At 39.7% G+C, this 18,880-nt stretch overlaps 1 protein-coding gene across 3 annotated transcripts in view; it reads right to left on the reverse strand.

Annotated features, from left to right (window-relative positions):
• GRIA4 (glutamate receptor, ionotropic, AMPA 4) overlaps positions 1–18,880 on the reverse strand; it is a 238,332-nt gene that overhangs the window by 84,063 nt on the left and 135,389 nt on the right. For all 3 annotated transcript variants that reach the window (XM_010562112.1, XM_010562113.1, XM_010562114.1), the window contains exon 4: positions 14,304–14,488. In XM_010562112.1, the coding sequence (XP_010560414.1) occupies positions 14,304–14,488 (185 nt within the window). The remainder of the gene's footprint in view (positions 1–14,303; positions 14,489–18,880) is intronic.

Here is an 18,880-nt window from a genome sequence, read left to right on the forward strand (position 1 = left end):
TTTAATATATTTATTGATGATTTGGATGAGGGAATTCGGTGCACCCTCAGCAAGTTTGCAGACGACACCAAGTTGGGAGGCAGGGTCAATCTGCTTGAGGGTAGGGAGGGTCTACAAAGAGATCTGGACAGGCTGGATCGATGGGCTGAGGCCAATTGTATGAAGTTCAACAAGGCCAAGTGCCAGGTCCTGCACTTCGGTCACAGCAACCCCATGCAGAACTACAGGTTTGGGGAAGAGTGGCTGGAAAGCTGCCTGGAGGAAAAGGACCGGGGGGTGTTGGTTGACAGCCGGCTGAGTATGAGCCAGCAGTGTGCCCAGGTGGCCAAGAAGGCCAACAGCATCCTGGCCTGTATCAGAAATAGTGTGGCCAGCAGGAGCAGGGAGGGGATTGTTCCCCCGTGTTCGGCACTGGTGAGACCGTACCTTGAGTACTGTGTTCAGTTTTGGGCCCCTCACTACAGGAAAGACATTGAGGTGCTGGAATGTGTCCAGAGAAGGGCAACCAAGCTGGTGAGGGGCCTGGAGCAGAAGTCTTATGAGGAGCGGTTGAGGGAGCTGGGGTTGTTTAGTCTGGAGAAGAGGAGGCTGAGGGGAGACCTTATCGCTCTCTACAACTACCTGAAAGGAGGTTGTAGTGAGGTGGGTGCTGGTCTCTTCTGTCAGCTGGCTGGAGATAGGACGAGAGGAAATGGCCTCAAGTTGAGGCAAGGGAGATTTAGGTTAGCTATTAGGTAAAATTTTTTTACTGAGAGGGTTGTCAGACATTGGTATAGGCTGCCCAGGGAAGTAGTTGAGTCACCATCCCTGGAGGTATTCAAAAAGCGAGTGGACGGGGTACTTCAGGACATGGTTTAGTGGGCATGGTTAATGGTTGGACTCGATGATCTTGAAGGTCTTTTCCAACCTAAATGATTCTATGATTCTATGATTGTGTACCCCTAAATTCAGATCAAAGGGCCAAGCTCAGTTACAGTCCAGACAGAGGGCAGAGTTGCATCACCCAACATCTACATTAGAAAGTAGCAAAGTCCATAGGATAGGATCTGTACAGCAAAAGGTGCTAAGGAGCTGGCATCCATAGCATGCACGTTTCCGGGTTTTACTCTGGACTATCTCTAACATGGTCACTAGACTGAACTCACACTTGACATCAGTGCACTTCAGGGGTGCTTCTGGGCACATCTTCTTGTTTGGCATCATCCAAAAGAAAACCAATTCATGTATTTTGAGTCTGCCCTTGATGGGTGCACAGTAAATTGCCACAATGAGGACATTCACTTCAAAAGACCACATTCCTGATACTAATGCTCTGTGCGCCTGTGGACTATAAGCACCTGCAGGGCAGGGGCAGATCCATGTATATAGCATAGGGCTGAGCAGTGAGAACTGTCTTCATTTCAAAAGGAAGGCCCCAAAGAGAGGGTGATGCTGCCACAGGCACCCACGGTGGCTCTGCCCAGGGAGCAGGAGGTCTAGCTTGGCTCTCACCCTGGCCAGTTGCAAAACCTGAGACAGGGCTAGGCATCAAAGATAGGCTTTGCCAGTCACATAAGCAGTGATACACCATGAAACTCTTGATACAGTAGGTCAGGGTCATGGTAGGTCAGGGAGGACCCTCTGTATGTGTAACTGTCCTTTTCATTGCTTCGGGATGCTTTGATTCAAAACTGCCCTAGTGCTGGCAACCTGAGCAAGGGGGATCAGATCCATTCCTCCCCTTCACATAGTACTTCTTCACTTACACCTTTTAAACATTTATTTTTGCTCTATACTCCCACTCTGACTTCTCCTTAAACCCACACACCTGGCTTTTGTTATAGTGAGAATTTAAGGTGACCTCAGCTTGCTCAGGGAGATTTTGGGAAGAAGGCGTTGGGAAGGGTGAACTGATTTGTGACTTCTTTGGGGAAGGATGAGAGCAGGGGAAAGCAGAATGCTGTGCTGGCTTTTGTATATTGATTTGCCTGTTTTAATTCAAAGACCAAGGTGGCTAGCACCTAGAATTGGAGCTCTTTTATACTCTGTAAAACTGAAGAAATTATTAAATAATCAACACTGTTCTGAAGAAGAATGAATAAGCAAATACAACCTACTTCCCAAATTACCATTAACAGGTAAGATGACAAAAGCCATTCCATATATTATCCAGTACTCACACTATTAGTGAATACTTCATTTCAGTAAGTGCAAAAGGATAGAATCAAATAAAGTGAAGTATTAAGGCTATCAAGGTTATTTCAGAATCTAATATAACTTTTTTTCCCCCAAATATCATTGCATATGTGAGCATCTGCAGAAAGATGAACTTTGAAAAAAAAAAAAATCAGCCTTAGGCTCTGTTCAAGTTACTAAATGCATTTCTGTATAAGAAACTAAAAAGAACGGTATATTATGATATTTTTTAGTTGCTGATCTACCATACTACAGTTAAGAAAACTCCTTATTCTGATTTCAGTGATTACAGTAATAATCAAAAGTAACTAGAATTATACCACTGACTTTAAAGTGTGGTAAAAGCAGGGCCAGTAAGATCTGAATCCAACTTAGGCTTTAGACACAACTCTGAACTTTCTGACTTTATCATACAACACTGTTCTTTCCATTTGGCTGAACAATAGCCTGGCCTAGGAAATTCAGAAACTATTCCACTATCGAAAAGAAGAGCTACCAGTGTCTGCTTTGATTATTATTATTTTTTTTTTTTTTCCCCATGGAGTGGCAAGTTCACTGACTGTGATAAAAACATTCCCAGACTTAGATCAGCATCCGAACAGAAAATCAGGCCCCAAGTCACCCTCTGTTCTCTACTAGTATGAAATGGATATTGCATATAACTCATTTTAAAAGAATGCTTAACTTCTGTAGCATGAAATGTTCCTCGTTATGATTTCCAGAAGATGGAGGTCAGTACAGCTGGAGTGAAAAGGACTTATTTTCAGTTAAATCTCTTCAAAGGGTGATAGCTGTGCATTACCAATGGGACTTTAACAAAGGTTTTCCTCTTTGCTATTGTGTCACAATCCACTGCCTTAAGAAAAAGAACACCTGCAATAAAATGAAGTCTGTGTAACACAATATAAAAAGTGTGGAGACTTGTTAAAGATGGAATATTGAGACCTGACCTGAAATACTGTGGCAGAAATGGTGATGATATAAACCACAACTGAAATGGGATTTTATACAATATCTGAAGCAAGGATAAATCTTTTACAAAGCCATAAAAAAACAATTGAGAAACAAGCTTAATTTTAACAGCTAGTGCTCGCGAAAGGGCACTGTTGTTGGGGAAAGGGTGGACTGTTAAAGGCCTACAGCCACCAGAGAGGATGTTAAAGAAAGCAATGAACAAAGCAGTAGTGGCTCCTTCCAAATCAGTGTTTTCTTCTCTGTTGTGAAGGCAGGTGCTGAGCTGGCACAGCGGTGCACACACCTGCCCCACACACGGCTGATCAGAGGGGAAGGATGCTTCCCACACAGCCCACAGGGCAGAGGCCTCTGCAGCATGGGCAGCTGCCGGGGGAAAAAACCTGGAGAGGTGTCTCAAAGGCCATTAACCAGTGCCCTGAGCATGGCTGGTTGCTTTCTTCTGCTGCTAAAGTTGTTTGCATTCAAAGCCCACTCCTGTGAAAGGCTCACTCAGAGCTAAATGGGATATGCAGACTTGTAGGGAAAAAGGAGGCGAGGAAAGAGAGGAAGTGTATAAGAAGAAGGTCACTTTACAAATCCCCCGAACCATTTGTATTCATCCTTTGTCTTCTACCACCTATTTGTTCTTTCAGCAACTGAAAGAGCCTATTTCTCAGGTCCAAACCTCATCAGTTGTGTGGTGCAGTGACAAACTGTGTTTTTATTACTGTGCAGTGTGGGACTATTATTGTGTGCAAAATCCCAGCTGCTTCACAGAAAATGAGCCTATGCAGAGAGCTCCTCCTGGCTCTGTGGGGTGAGGAAGACTCTGGTGGCAGTGCTGGAGAAGAGCTATCACTTTGCACTGACATTACAGTGTTGCTTAGAAGCAACTCGGTAAAACTCTAGGGAAGAAAAGCATGGAGAGAAAGGAAATGATGAGGAAAAGACACTTTATGAATCTCCTATCCCCCCCTGGGACTAAGAAAAGATACACAGAGAGCTGCTGCTATGTCCCTGAAGTAGTGTATGTCCAACAATGCTGCCACCAGCCCAATTTACAGTGCACCATGCACATACCAAACTCTTTGGGTAATGATTTGCTCCTGTGGTTCTGTGTGAGCAGAACTAAACCTGCATTTTTGTCATGCAAATCAAAAAGATATAGAGGAAAACTGGAGACAGTGAGAGATGAGGCAGGTCCATGCCATTTCTGACCCAAGGGATAAAGAAATCCTCATTATGCAGCTAAACTACATGTAAAAGCAATGCGATCTCTTGATAAATACTTATCTGTGTTTTGCTAGCGATCCTTTGTGCCAATGTGCTGCTGCGTTCATGAAAAACAGGAAAGCAGAAGAAATTGTGGAGTAATGATTGAGCTAATACTCTGTTTAATTCAGGCGTCTGGTTAATTTCTGCCTTCCTGTAAGTATTATGTTGTAATTTATTAAAGTATTATGTTTTAATTTATTATTGTTATCTTCAATTAATTATGCCAGCAATCTAAATATCATTTGCAAAAATGCCAGTTGCTAGCTCCAGTTAGTAGACACACTGGAAATTAAGATGAGAAAAACCACGTTTTTAAAAACAGCAAAATTTACAACTTGATCAATTCTTAGAAATTCAGCAGCCCAACATTACTTTTTCAGGCAAAATATTAAAAGCAGACCAAGAAGGAGTGGAAGATGTCAGCTTCTGTACTTTTCTCCACTCACACATATTTACTTTCATTTTGATGGTAATAACAATAATCAATCTTGCTGTAACAGCCTGCTCCATTTTACCCATCAGAGAGATTTGGTTTCCAGTGCGAACACATACATGGTACTTTTCAGCTAGATGTCTCAAGGCTTTTTAAGGCTGGGGAAAAAACGAGTTAGACAGCTATGAACAGCGTCCAAGACACTGTGCAGCTACTTCCCTATCATGTTTGTTAATAAGTATTGTTAGCTATTATTAATTAGAGCTTATTGGTTTGTAATTTTTACAAGATAAGATTAATGATACTTTGCTACGTGACAACTTTACATCCATGTTTAAATTTTATTATTACAAAGTACAATGTACATTCTTTTTATTATTATGTATCAGTTTAGCTGGGTACATCGAAGCATTAAATATGTGCCAGATGCTGCACAGCAGTTTTCACCTCTGTGTTTAAAGGCAAATACAACCCTGGATGAGCAACGAGGCTTGATCTTGCTGATACAGAGCATTGACAGAGCTGAGAAAAGTGGTGCCTGTCTATTGGGAAGCATCCTGTTTAGTTCTTACAGGCAGAGGAGGGCAGGGAGCAAGAAAAAAGACAGGAATCAGCCCGTCTGGTACACCAGAAGCCAGACTGATGATCTCTGACAGCAAACCTCATTCACTATGCAAAATTCAGAAGAAAATGCTGTTCACAGCAGACACCCTGGAAGACATCCTAACACACAGAGTGCTGAGGTTTGAACTTTGTCCCATGGAGATGAGTGGGAGAGGATAGAGCAGCTACAGTTGGAAAAAGAAAGGAAACCCATTGCCATTCTTGCAGAAAGGAGAAACGTGTTTTTGCTGAATAGAGTCCTGTGTATGTCCATGTGCATGTGTTTATGTACGTATCTGTGTGTACAAATATAGAAACAAACACTGCAAATGTTACTGCATATGAAAATGCCTGAGAAAATAGAAATTAGGGGTAGCAATATGCTCTTTCAGAAAGAAATAAACATAAAGGTCCTAGGCAAATGCAATTACAGTTAGCTTGTGTTTTTCAGTTTGCCTTGCCAAGCTTTGCATGAAGGTCACTACGGAGACAAAGTTAAACTCAATTCCTAGTAAAAATCTGCCCAAGACAACTGTCTGAAATTAGGAAGAAGTAGCAGAGTATTTAGTAGCAGAGAATGAGGAAGCAAAATACTGGAGAAGCATGTTGTCTCGCTTAGTGAAGGGCTTTTTTAGATGTGGTCACTTAAAGTAGCATAGAGGTCGATCTGATTACCCTCATATTCCTTCTAGCTGTTTCTCATGCAAGCACATTATGGGTTTGCAAGAACCAATACAAGATACATAGTTCACTACTCATAAGGTATTTTTATCTCAAGAGCTGCCTATAGATGTGCAAACAGAGCAATGAGAGACAAATGAGCTTGTCTGTGCAGATCCGTGCCTTATTTTGTGGCCTGACTCAACAAACGCAGCAGGACAGGCTGGGTACACACTGCATAGGAACAAGCTTTGCAGGAAAGCTCATGGGGGTTCTGGTAGACAAGTTTAACGTAAGTCAGTTATGCATCCTCATGGCAAAGAAAGCCAATAGCCTCTTGGACTGCATTGCCAGCAGGTCGAAGGAGGTGATCCTTCCCCTCTGCTCAGCTCTGGTGAGGCACACCTGGAGTGCTGTGTCCAGTGCTGGGCTGCCCAGTACAAGAGAGACATGGGCATACTGGAGAGAGTCCAGCAAAGGGCCACAAAGGTGACTGAGGGCTTGAAGCATCTGCCATATGAGGAGAAGCTGAGAGAGCTGGGACTGTTCAGCCTGGAGAAGAAAATGTTCAGGCAGATCTTAGTAATTTGTATAAACACCCAAAGAGATGATGTAAGGAAGGACTCTTCCTGGAGGTGCACAACAATAGGACAAAAGGCAAAGGACACAGGCTGCAGCACAAGAAATTCCAGCTAGATATGAGGAAAGGTTTTTTTTTTACCATGAGGTGGTCAAGTACTGAAACAGGCCATAAAGGAAAGTTGTGGGATCTCCATACTTGAAAGTGTTCAAAATTTGACCAGATGAGTAACCTGATCTAAGCTTTCCCCCCTAAGCAGCAGGAGTGTCCAGATGACCTTCAGAGGTCACTTCCAGCCCCAATTATTCTGTTACTCTGTAGAACAGACATGTTCATGTCAGCACTTCACAGTCTGAATTTCAAAACCGGGTCCAAAATCTGCCTAAAAACAAAACTCAGAGCTCTAAGACTCCAGTCTTTTTTTCTGGTACCTTATTTGCTCTGCAGTATTTAATATGTGCTGGCAATGAGAAATTTGGCAGAAAAAGAAATGGAGACCATAACAGTTAACTTCCAACTTCAGCATTTCATGCTTTTGAAAGTTCCATACATAATTTTAAATGTTCTTTTTACATAGATTAACAGCAAAAAGAAAAAAATGACAAGCCAAAAGAAAAGGTCTAAAGTATTTACAGTTAACAAAAGTATCCATCATGATCTAAATGATTCTTATATTACACTTTTCAGTTTAATTGTAAAATCTATTTGGACCATTGACTTGATTGTATACCTGAACACATTTCTGAGCACTGAACAAACTATAAGTAATACCTGTGAGATCAGCTATGGCTGAGCAAATGACAATTTGCTTCTCTAGTAATAAGCGTTATTAGTGTCTGCAGAAGTAAAAAGAACAAATATGATGGTTGAAGAAATAACATATGTTTTCACTGAAATCTTCAAAATTATTTTCTGTGTTACTCTTCAAATCTGACCACAATTTCATCGCTTTATTACACTTCACTCTGGCTTGCAAGTTAGCAAACAAAGAAATAACAAAAGAAATCTATGTCATGTATTTACTGGAGGTAAATTACTCCAATTAACCAAATGCAAGTAAAACTTAGAAGAGAGTGACATCACATTTCCTTAAATGTGTGTGTTTTGCTATATATTTTCAGTCCTCTTTCCTATGGAAATCATACTTGTGCTACTGAGCTGTCTGTGGGTCTGTCTATCAATTTTCCAGTAAAATATTTTTTAATACATTCAGAAATTTCAGCTATATTTGAAAGAAAGACAATGACTCTAAGGCATCGTCCAAGACATGTAGGACATATAAGACATTAAGTCTGTACAGTCTTTATTAATACTGGCTGCTGGGTGGAGAACAGAGACCCATATGTTTTTGCCACCAAAGGGATAAGAAGCACCCAGACACTACACCTCCAGTCTGATAGCTACTAGTCAGCACATGGGTACTGTCAATTTGCATGTATTTCTTGATTAGCCATAGTAAGTGCTATTTCTTGCTTGGCCAGTACATGTTTGGGGAGATTTTTATGGTGCTGATGGTAGTGGTGGTCTAAGAAAAACAAAACCCACAAAAACCAAGGGGGTATCAGTCCTCACTTGTTACTGTTTTAGTAATTCTAAACACTGCTTCATCCTGCTATATATAGCTTCTGGATTGCTTCAGTTGTACTATACAAATTAAGCAATGAATAAATACTAATGAGAATAAAAATAAAAATAAAAAAATATTAGTTTTGTTAAACTGGGAAGCCTGACTTGGGGTTTCGCAAGTTCAGCTTAAATAGGTATCTGGTATTAAATTTGTTTGGGCTTTCTCAGTAATAAATAAAAACACATTTCTTTTGTAGGCATATTTATTTTGAAATGTGAGTTCTGTGTTTCAAATACAAATTCAGTAAATATATAATAAGATTAAAGTCATGATTTTCTAATTTTGGTGGATACACCCTTTATATTTAGGCTGACTTGACTTCTGATTTTCTGTGAATAAGCCAGAAATGTAAATGGATACACCACGTTAGAATTCAGGAAGAAAAATAAAATGGAAAGAATGAGTAAGAAAAGAGAAAAGCTCCTAGTGAAAAGTGAGAGAAACACATGGGCCTGATTCTTGCTCTGCCATATGCAGTAAATGACTACTTTGGCCTGGACTGTTCAGATGCTGTACTGCTTGCTGCCAGTATTAGCAGATTAGTTGGTAGGAAATGGAAATCACAGTGCTACAATGTGTTTCAAGTATTCATTTCATCCTAAGCAGAAAGTTCTTTGTATTAAATCCAGGGGAGCACTTTAGAAACACAACTTGGAAAGAAGAGACACACAAGCAGAGAATTTTCCATCTCTCTCACTGACTTTCAACCTTTGATTCAAACAGAATATTTTTGTGCTTTTAAAAGACTACCTGCTGAAAGTGTCATGAAAAAAGGATGTCGATAAACAAGGACATAACGGTCCTTGACAGAAGAATATGAATCACTAGAAATGCATTCTGCTATATAAGCTGTATCTGTTATATAAAACTGTGGAGATGTCATTTTACCTTTATGTGTCTTTGTTTTAGCTCCTTTTTTCTATCTTGTCCCAGTAAGCTGGAAAGATAATGGTAAAAACAATCTCTAATTTCATGCATGTAGGAAAATGGTGCTTTGTCTCTGTTTCTAGTCACACAACACAAATAAAGGACTATCATAGGGTTGTTTTTTTTTTTTAATTTAAAATGTGTGGCATATTTTTACTATGACTGTGTATGAACAGATGAAACAAAGAGCCAGGTAAGTAAACTGGGGAGACATTTAATCAGATTTAGTGAGATAACTTAACTGGTTCTAGAAAACATTCTGTTAAGCATTAAGAGTCCTCCATAACTCTTAAGAGTAGATGTGCTTTCTCAAAAATGGAACCACACTTTCTGGAAGTTCTGGGAAAAGCTGACATGAAATAGATCTTCATAAAATCATAGAATCATAGAATGGTTTGAGTTGGAAGAGACCTTAAAGATCATCTAGTTCCAACCCCCCTGCCATGGGCAGGGATACCTTCCATCTTCATTTTACTGCTTTTGCTGGTCCTGTGCAGCACTGAAACACACTGTTTTGGCGTTATTTCTGGGGATGAGAAGCAGTGGCCATGGCAAGCATTGCATCCCTTTGTGTCAAGGACTGTGGAGCTGCCCAAAGCACCAGCACTGCCAAGACTGCCCTGAGAGGCCATAGAGAAGGAGCAGTCCACAACCAGAGTCACACCACCCTCAGCGGTACCTCAGGTCTACACTGGTAAATTAAAATGTGTCAGGACCTGCTTGCCTTCCAAAGGCAAATCATGTTCACCACCTAAAGTGGGCAAGTAAAGAAAATGCTTATGGCAGAAGTCTTGATGTTTGTGGTCTGTCTTTCAGAGCCCGCGATTGCAGGATGATAAAGTCTGCCAGAGGAGTGTGAAGGAGAAGTTTCACTCACAGGTAACAAAAAGGTTTTCTTGGTTATGGCTGTTGTAAGATATTAAGGAGGTCGGCTGTTCTTTCACCATCCTGAGAATAAAGTCTAAAAAAAGAGCTAAAATTATCTTGGTATGCATAAGTTACAGCAGATTCTCGAGAGTAGGTGGAGATCTACTGACTCAGATAGGCTGAAGATGCTGTCTGTCTTACTGATAAATCGAAGCAACAATTCTGTGACCCTGCAGTAATGGATGTCTTGCTCCAGTGTTGTGTTTAAACAGGGCTTTGAGCTGAGCCATGACAATTGGCACTGATACAGAATCCAAGCAAAACATTTCCAGTCACCTCCAAATATCTCCAGTTGCTACTGGAGACTGTATGGTCACGTGTGGGTGATCATGACCAAAGAAGAGGAGCATAGCTTTATTAAGAACACCACCACAGTCTTGTAAGTCTTGGCATAGTGTTGAAAGGTAAGATCTGAAACCTTGAGGCTAAGACAGTAGGGGGCAATACAAGCAAACTGGATAGAAACACTTGTGTGCAAGCTGAATGCATCTCCTGAATTTAATGCTGGCCCTACTCTCCCTTTCTAGAATGGCAATCTGAAAATGAAACTCCATCTCTCGATAGTTCGCCCTTAAAGGGAGCACAGGTTTGGCCCTTGCCCAAAACATCAGCCTCACCACAGCAACATAAAAACCTGAAAGGAAGATCATACAATGAAAAATGCACATCCTGGGTTGTGCACAGAAGGAGTCTGGATTTCAGATATGTCACTGGGTTCCAGGAGAGAAATCTTCCCTGAAGACAAGCCTCAGGTATGGAGTGTGGAGGCAGCTTCTACACACACCAAGGCACATGGAGAGGAGAAAATAAATGAGAAAAACTAATGAACTAAGAAAAATACAGGAGACAGAAGCCAGCAAGATTCAAGTTGCACAAGAAGTGAGGGATCAGCAAGGCGCTGATTTTCTCAGCTGGGCAGCTGGGAGAGGACAGCGAGCAGAAGACACCAGGTCAGGTAAATGGGCACCAGGTATGGGCAGGGGAGCAGCACATGAGCTCACTTTTTTGAACACAGTCAGCGAAAAAGTCTCCAGTCTTCAGTGCTTGAGGTTCACAGTCATGAGAAGTGTGAATGTGTATATATATGGGCAGTCACTTGAGAAGAAACCTACAAGCCCACAAGCCAGTTTCTCTCCCTTCATTAGCATAGATTTAAGGGCAAAGCACTTTGAGTTACGGTCTCATTACTGAGATTTAATTACTTTTCCTAAATGTTCTGCAGAACATTTACTTGTACATTGCAAAGTATTACAGTATAGTCACAACTTAGGCTCTCAATTATAGGAGAACTAGGCAGGAAAGAAGTTGAGTTAATTAGAGTCACTGAAGCTTAATCAATTTCTCTGTGTATGCAGGGAAGAGCACGCCAACTTTTAGTCCATCTGTGAAGCCACCTCACCTGTCTGCTACAGGTTATTAAAGCCTTCAAGTAAAGGGAAAAAGTCAACAGCTGATATTTTAAAATGGCTGTTATTTTGCATTTTCTACATTGAGCTAGACTCTTTTTGCTTCAATACCGTTTTTGGCAGACTAAATGTTTTGGTGTCCAAGACTGTTTCTGACTGCCCATCCTTAAGCAGCACTTGATCTCTGAAGGCAAAGTGCTTTCATTTTGGAGCTCCAAACCAGCACCCCAGGCTAACTTGCAGGTCAGCCTGTCTAGGAAGACCAGGACCTTCAAAATGGAGAGTAAAGCTGCAGCTCTTCTGCATACTTTGTCTAGCCTGGCTACAATGCCATTTCTGTTTGTACAGTGACGTTCCTTTGGAAGGAGAGGAACTCCAGGCACATTGGGGAAGAAGAGAATTCACATCATCTGGGAAAATTACAGAAATATTCTGAAATATATAAATTCCAATTTAATTAGGTCAAGTGTGAATATATATATTTTTTATATATATATATGGGCAGTCACTACTAAGAAAAAAACCACGTACATGCCCCAAAAACAATTTCTCTTGTTCCATTAGCATAGACTTAAGGGCAAAGGCTTTACACTTAGGTGTGAATAAACACCAGCACAAGTACAGAAGAGCTCATTTCCTGGGTGAAATTCATCCTACCCAAAATTAGACAGTAGCCAGATGAATCATTTCCTAAAAATGCTTGTATGACTGACTACAATACAGGTATGTTACAAGTTAAGTGTTAACTCCTACCCGCCACTCTTCCTGTACAGTTAATGGAAAGAGAACTCAATTAGCTTTCGGGCTTGCCCTGTAGAGGTGTCAGCCAAACTCACCTCATCTGATCTAGTCTGTTGAGGCCAGGCACTTCATTTTTATGACTTACCATGCTTGCATTAAGTACCTATTTTAAGCATGCAAAATCCAGATCTGTATGAAGTCAGAGGAGGTCAAAACCTAATCACGTTAAAATCAATATCCAATTCAGTTCCACATGATCTGAACAAAGAGCACAGGTTATGTTTCTGAAAAGGAACTGACAATGCAGGTGCCAATCTGGAAGGAAAATGAGTAGCAGCTCCTGGAAGCAAATAAAATGTACCCGCGAGATCAGTGAGATCCAAACATGTACTGGATGACTTCATTTTGCTTTGAAACTGAGTGGATACTCAGTAGATACACCTACACAGCATGGTGGGTGTACTCCAAGACTTATGGTAATATAGCATACATTTTCTAAGTCACATGTGCATGTCACGTGAAAGAAATTAGGTACATACACACCCACATACACAGCACTGAGAGAGAAATCATTTTTCTGAATGTATTTTAAAAGAGCCTCAAATGGGTGTTCTGTTTTACTACAACACAGGATGAACTGGGGGAGGATTTCATTCTAAGCTATAGAAAGCACGTGTTAAAACATAATGGCATTCAGAACCAGAAGAATGGCCAAATGAGTATCTATAGCAATATGGCATCATCTGTTCTTCTGTTGGCAACAGTCATAGCAAAAGTCCTTGTTAAATCAGCCATACTATTAATTCTCAGCTTCCCTCTTTATCTTTTGCCAGTGAAAGCAAACCTGACGTATATATTTCTGTGAGTACTATTTTTTGCATTTCTGTATCACAAACGACATTTCATATTTCTGTGACTTCAGTAGCAGATGCATCATGAATGTTTTTGCAACAAAATCGTCAAAATTCTCTGACGCGCTAGCAAAGAGCAGCAGCATGGTGGCGGAGGACCTACCACCAGCAGATGGCATTCATTCCCTGCAAGTCCTGCAGCAGCAGCTGCGGGTACTGAACGGTGCACTTGCACCATAGCAGCATCAAATGTGTGATCATGCGAGAACCAGATAGTTAACCCTAAGTTATTTTCCCATCATTTGACAAAACACTCCTTTCCATGCATTTTCTTATTTTTTTCCATCATTTAAGAAAGAGCTTATACATAAGCACTATATAGAGATAGATTCACCACATCAGACCAGCAAGATTTTAGATTCACTTTACACACTACTATAGGTACTGCCTAGTGCAAGCCAGTCCGTCTGGTGCAGTATTTTCTTTATCTAATAGCAGCTTTCTGTGAATAACTGATGGAAGAAGCTGACCTTCCTTCCCAGTTCAATAGCACCTTTATTATACTATTCCTCTTGTTCATAAATACTCTGCTAAGGTAATAAAACTATCTGTTTAAACATGTGTAATAATAGTTTTAAAGCATTTTATGGCTATAAATACATGGCCTATGCTATTTGGTGAATAGAAAGTAATACTGGCTTCAAATAAGCTTTTTTTTCCTCAAACACAAAACTAAGCTTTACCCCCATGAAGGTATGGACTGAGGGCATCCTGGCAATTCAGCAACACCATGTTGTTCTGCCAGCCCTAAGACCCTGCTGCAAGATGTATCGGGCATGGAGGTGCTGGGATGCGGGGCCAAACGTGCAGCTGCCCTGACTGCTGTCACCCTTTGCTCACAGACCTGCTGAGTGGGAAAGGGAGACTCACTGCACTGACGTGCTGGTTATTAAGACAAGAATTATACAGGAAAAGAAAATGGAGCAGGCAAGGGGATGTACAAATATAGGACCATGAAGAAAAACAAAAAGAAAGAGCAAGCAATCTCATTTCTATTGAGAAAATAAATGAACTGCAATGCACAATGGTGTCTTATCTGGAGTTTCAGTAATTTGCTTACAGTGACATTAAAAGCACATATTACCTGTTCTAAGAGATTCTGAAGCCTCTCTATTTCACAGTCTATTACAAATTTCTTTTCTTGCCTTCGGTCCAGATCTTCTAAAAGCCGCCTGTAGCTGGCATCATTAAAATTCTCCACACAGATGGCACTCACTTGCCAGCTATTTTGTCCCGCTTTTTCCATAATAGCTTGAAGTATTGAATAACCTAAAAGAAAAGGATACAATACACTAGTAACACAATCATTGCATTTTTTGAATAGGAATTGTCCTTAATATTATGCCTCTTAATATTTGCTCCTGCAGGGAAAGGAATAAGAGACTGTTTGTATCCCTACCTGTGCTGCTAGCCATGATCAATGCACAGTATGCAATTAACGGAAATTACAATTTCTGTGATCAGAATGCTTGGAATGATTCTCAGCATTATGGATAATCTTCATATGATTTATACACACAAACTCTTCCAGTCAAGCATTCAGCTTCTCAGATTGGTTTTGTATAGGTTTCTCTATCCGGGCATTTCACAACATAGCAAAGAAAAAATCTGAGCCTACTCATTCACAAGAAGTAATTGTATACTACAAAAGCAGTATGTTAAGACACTCAAATGCTTTGCTTTTTTTGTTGTTGGTTTTTGGGGTTTTTTTTGACAACATGTAATCCAAGCAGTTTTTAACGTTTCTTAGTAAGAATGAATGTTTTCATTTATTTATACATATGTGTATATGCCAGTATAGTTGTGTGAATAGAAGTTATATTGATCTATTTGAGAGATTCTATATAGCTTTAATCAATGTATGCAAAGTGATGAGAGGTCAGCGACTGAAGGGCACCATAGAAGCATTAATTATTACTACTGGCAGGATTACTGTTCTTTATCATTACCCATATTTGATGCTCCCTTTGTCATCTTTGAGCCCATTCACAGAAGGGAAAGGCAGCAGCCTCTCAGAGGTTTCCACCTGCACCTGTGGGACAGGCTTCCTGCCTGCATCTCAGCATTCCCTGGCCACCAGCCCTTCACCTTCTTCCCTCTCCTAATTTTTTTCTCACTGGGGATAAAGAAGAGCTTGTGACATATCTTAGGAGAGCCTGCAAATCTAATCTTGACTTGCCCAACTAATTCCTGAAGTAGGAAGCATGTATTATTCCATCTTTTATCTAGAGTAAACCGTGAATATGTTTAAAGCAATGAAGATTGCACACCTCAGATCCAGAGTTAATTTTTAAGAAAGACCAAAAGGACAGATATGTTTGTAAATAACATACTGATACAAATGATACAATTCAGAGAAGGTCCCCCTGTCTAGAATCACAACACAAAATATTGTGGCTTTTTACTCGTTATCTGGCTGAATTTTCCCCACTAGCTTTAAATAAAAGATTTCAACTCTTGAAAACGATCCTTAGTGATGCGGCTACACAGTGGTGCCTCCTTTCTCTTTTCAACAAGAGGATCCCATGCCTGACTGCAGTGACCTCCAGCTGTCATTTTAATGTACTTGAAGATGCCACTGCGTGACATTTTCCCTGTAAGAAGCAGTCAGACATTCCCAAAGATTCAAGAGGAATCTTTGTAAGTTACATTTCAGAAAGAGTACTTTTGAGTGTGCTGTTGATAACTACTTATCAGAAGACCTACAAACCCACCAAAACCCAAGTTTGCCTCCAAGTAAAATAGAAGTAGACAATAGTTTTGTCAGAATATGAAGATTTTATGACACATGAAAAACTAATTCTTTTGCAAATCTAGGAGTAACTGGCTCCTATGACATTTTCAGTCCTTGAAATATTAACTTAAAATCTGTATCTTCTTATCATTATGACACTATGCACCCACATTCTGAAATGAACATTTATTATTTTTTTTCTCCAATTCAGATGACATATTTAGGATAAAAATACAATTATAATGAATACACAAAATGCATAACATATTTTATCATATAAATGAGACATTTATTTTATGAAACAGTATTTTATCTTAGAAAATGCATTCAACTACTTGATGTGTTAAGTATTAAAATATTTCTGTACTCAGCATATATTTTTAACCCAATGACTGTTATTTTTTTCAAAGAGCTATACAGCTTTCCTGCTAATTGCCGCATAATTATTCTGCTTTTCCTGTTGCTATATTCGATCTCCTTTTTGCCTGTAATTATCTCTGCAAATCATGATGAGATTCTTTCCCAAACATTGTATTTCTTGCTTCATTTCCTATTCATTTCCATATATAGACATACATTACAACTACTCCAGTGTTACAGGGGTTCCTGCTTCATTTGCACTGTAACTTTGACTTGATCTTTGCTACAAAGGCAGTCAACATTTACTTAATTCAGCTTCCTGACACAAATTAACATTTTCTTTGATTCTGAATGAATGGTGTTTGAAACAGCAATTGACATCGCCTCACTCCCTTCTTATTTCGCTTGGACAACTTTACTAAGATGTGTTTTGATCAAACTGGGAATTTATCCCACCATAAAGCATGACAAATATCAGACAAACACATAGAAAAGATTTTCTTCTACCTTGGATCAAGGTTTGCCTTGCCACATTTCACTAGCAACTGCCTTTATTTAGGCATTTGAAATTTCTGTAGCTTCTTGTCAGTAGCTGGCACTCAGATGTGTGTTTTCATGTTAGCATGTCTTTTACATATAGCATAACACAGCTAAATAGTAGTAACTGGATATGGTGCAACATCTCCATCAGAAGAGTTCAGAATCCCTGTGCAAGTAATCAGTGGCATAGTCATCTCTTTGGTGTGCAGGAACAATTTTTAATAGAACAGACTGACAAAGGTGGAGTTTCTGCAGAATGAATAAAGGCATTCACAGGCTCAGTTGGCATAAAAATTAGACATGCTGAGGAGAATGATTATTTGTCCAAAATAATTGGCTACAGCTGACAGGGAAAAAAAATTAGTTGTATGTAGTGCTGCAAACATTTTATAAGGCAAAAACCCTGAAACTAACATGGGGTAATTCTCAGAAACTGAGTGCAGCATCTCTATTTAGACAAGGTTCTTAAACTTCAGAAAGATGTTTGCCCAAGTAAAGACAGCAGACATGGATCTTACAGCTGTCATCTAAAAGGTATTTATTTTCTGGTTATCTGCTGTTTATCCTCAGTTTTTCTACGGATAGATGAATGATTCATTTTCTTGAATACATTCTCTCCCATGTATTGTGGAATACTATTTGTTGCATAAAAGCAAACTAAAAAAACCCAGGCTAACTCATATCAGCTGAGCTACACAATCAATGTTTCTCAAAACAACATTATTTAAACAAATGTTTAGGACTATGCCAATAAATAAAAGTAAGGTAAGTTCTCACAAATGTATATAGTAACCCTTCTTCATCAACTAATTCAACCTTGAAATGCAGACAACTCATTTATCAGAAAACACAAATTATTGTGTGCAATCATAACTGGTTGAAGCCTGGAAGTCTGTATCAACAAGCTTCTGGTCCCTCCCAGAGTTCGTTTGGTTTTTTATTTTTTTAAATTAGCAAATCTATGAACAACATAAACCACCAATACAATTGCCTGGAAACACAGATTAAGTCCTTCCCAAATGCATGGATGCTATATGCAAGAATGGCTTCTTTTTTGTCTTCTGGGACTAGGCTTCTCAGGAATTTTCCTCAATTTACTTGGGATAAGAAGTCTGACAACTGCTTTTTGTATATCATTGCTCAAACGTAGATACTATTGACAACTGCTTAAGGGCCAGTAACAGTAATTCCAACTCAATATACTGGAACCAAACCAGAGACAGGGAAAGTCTGCAAAGTTTTTATTTTCTTGATCCCTTCTCTCCTTGCTTTTCTGTTCTCTGGTCAGGTGGAATTGTCATGATCTAGCATACTGTTATTTTTTTTCCAAAAAGATACCAGACAGTCATCATGTTGGGAGAAAAAAAAACCCCGAAACATGAAAATGAAGAGTTACTCTATTCATTTCCTGTAAAAGCAGAGCTGGAGATGCCTACCGCAGAAAATCTATGTATTGGGGTTGATACTACAGCTAGGTACGTTACGAACAAAAACTCAAGATTTTTTTTAACCCTGCTTCCCTCATTCCACACTCCATAAGCCATTTTTCCATTGCAAAATGCATCAGCCACACAAACCCAATACTAGATGTGCACTTGGCCTTATGTATGTTTAGAGAGAGATTAGTACTTCTTCAGAGAGACTTAGGTATCTTCTGGAGGCTGAAGTGTGTAGAACATTTGAGCAATTTTGGTATTTAATAACACACACTAAAAGTGCAGGGCTTTGGGAGTCTACAATTCCTCCTAGTCACTGCAACATTGCTGTAATGGGAGTCTGTACACAGCCACCCTCCATCCAAGTAGCTGAAATCATGTGTAATCTTTGTGATTTTAAAAGTTCAGTGGCCTTTCAGTTTTTTTTATTTGTCTTCTGTACCAGCTAGGCTTTCCCCTATCCAATTTTGTTTCAGCAGTCAATGACTTAATTTTATTTATTTCCATTTAAATGAAAAGTAAAATCTGATATCTAAATCTCTTCAGTGTGTTCAGAATAAACTAAAGAGATAGAGCAGCATTTTCTTGACT

The sequence above is a fragment of the Haliaeetus leucocephalus genome, unplaced genomic scaffold (genome assembly GCF_000737465.1).
Source record: "Haliaeetus leucocephalus isolate CR32 unplaced genomic scaffold, Haliaeetus_leucocephalus-4.0 Scaffold155, whole genome shotgun sequence".
NCBI lineage: Eukaryota > Metazoa > Chordata > Aves > Accipitriformes > Accipitridae > Haliaeetus > Haliaeetus leucocephalus.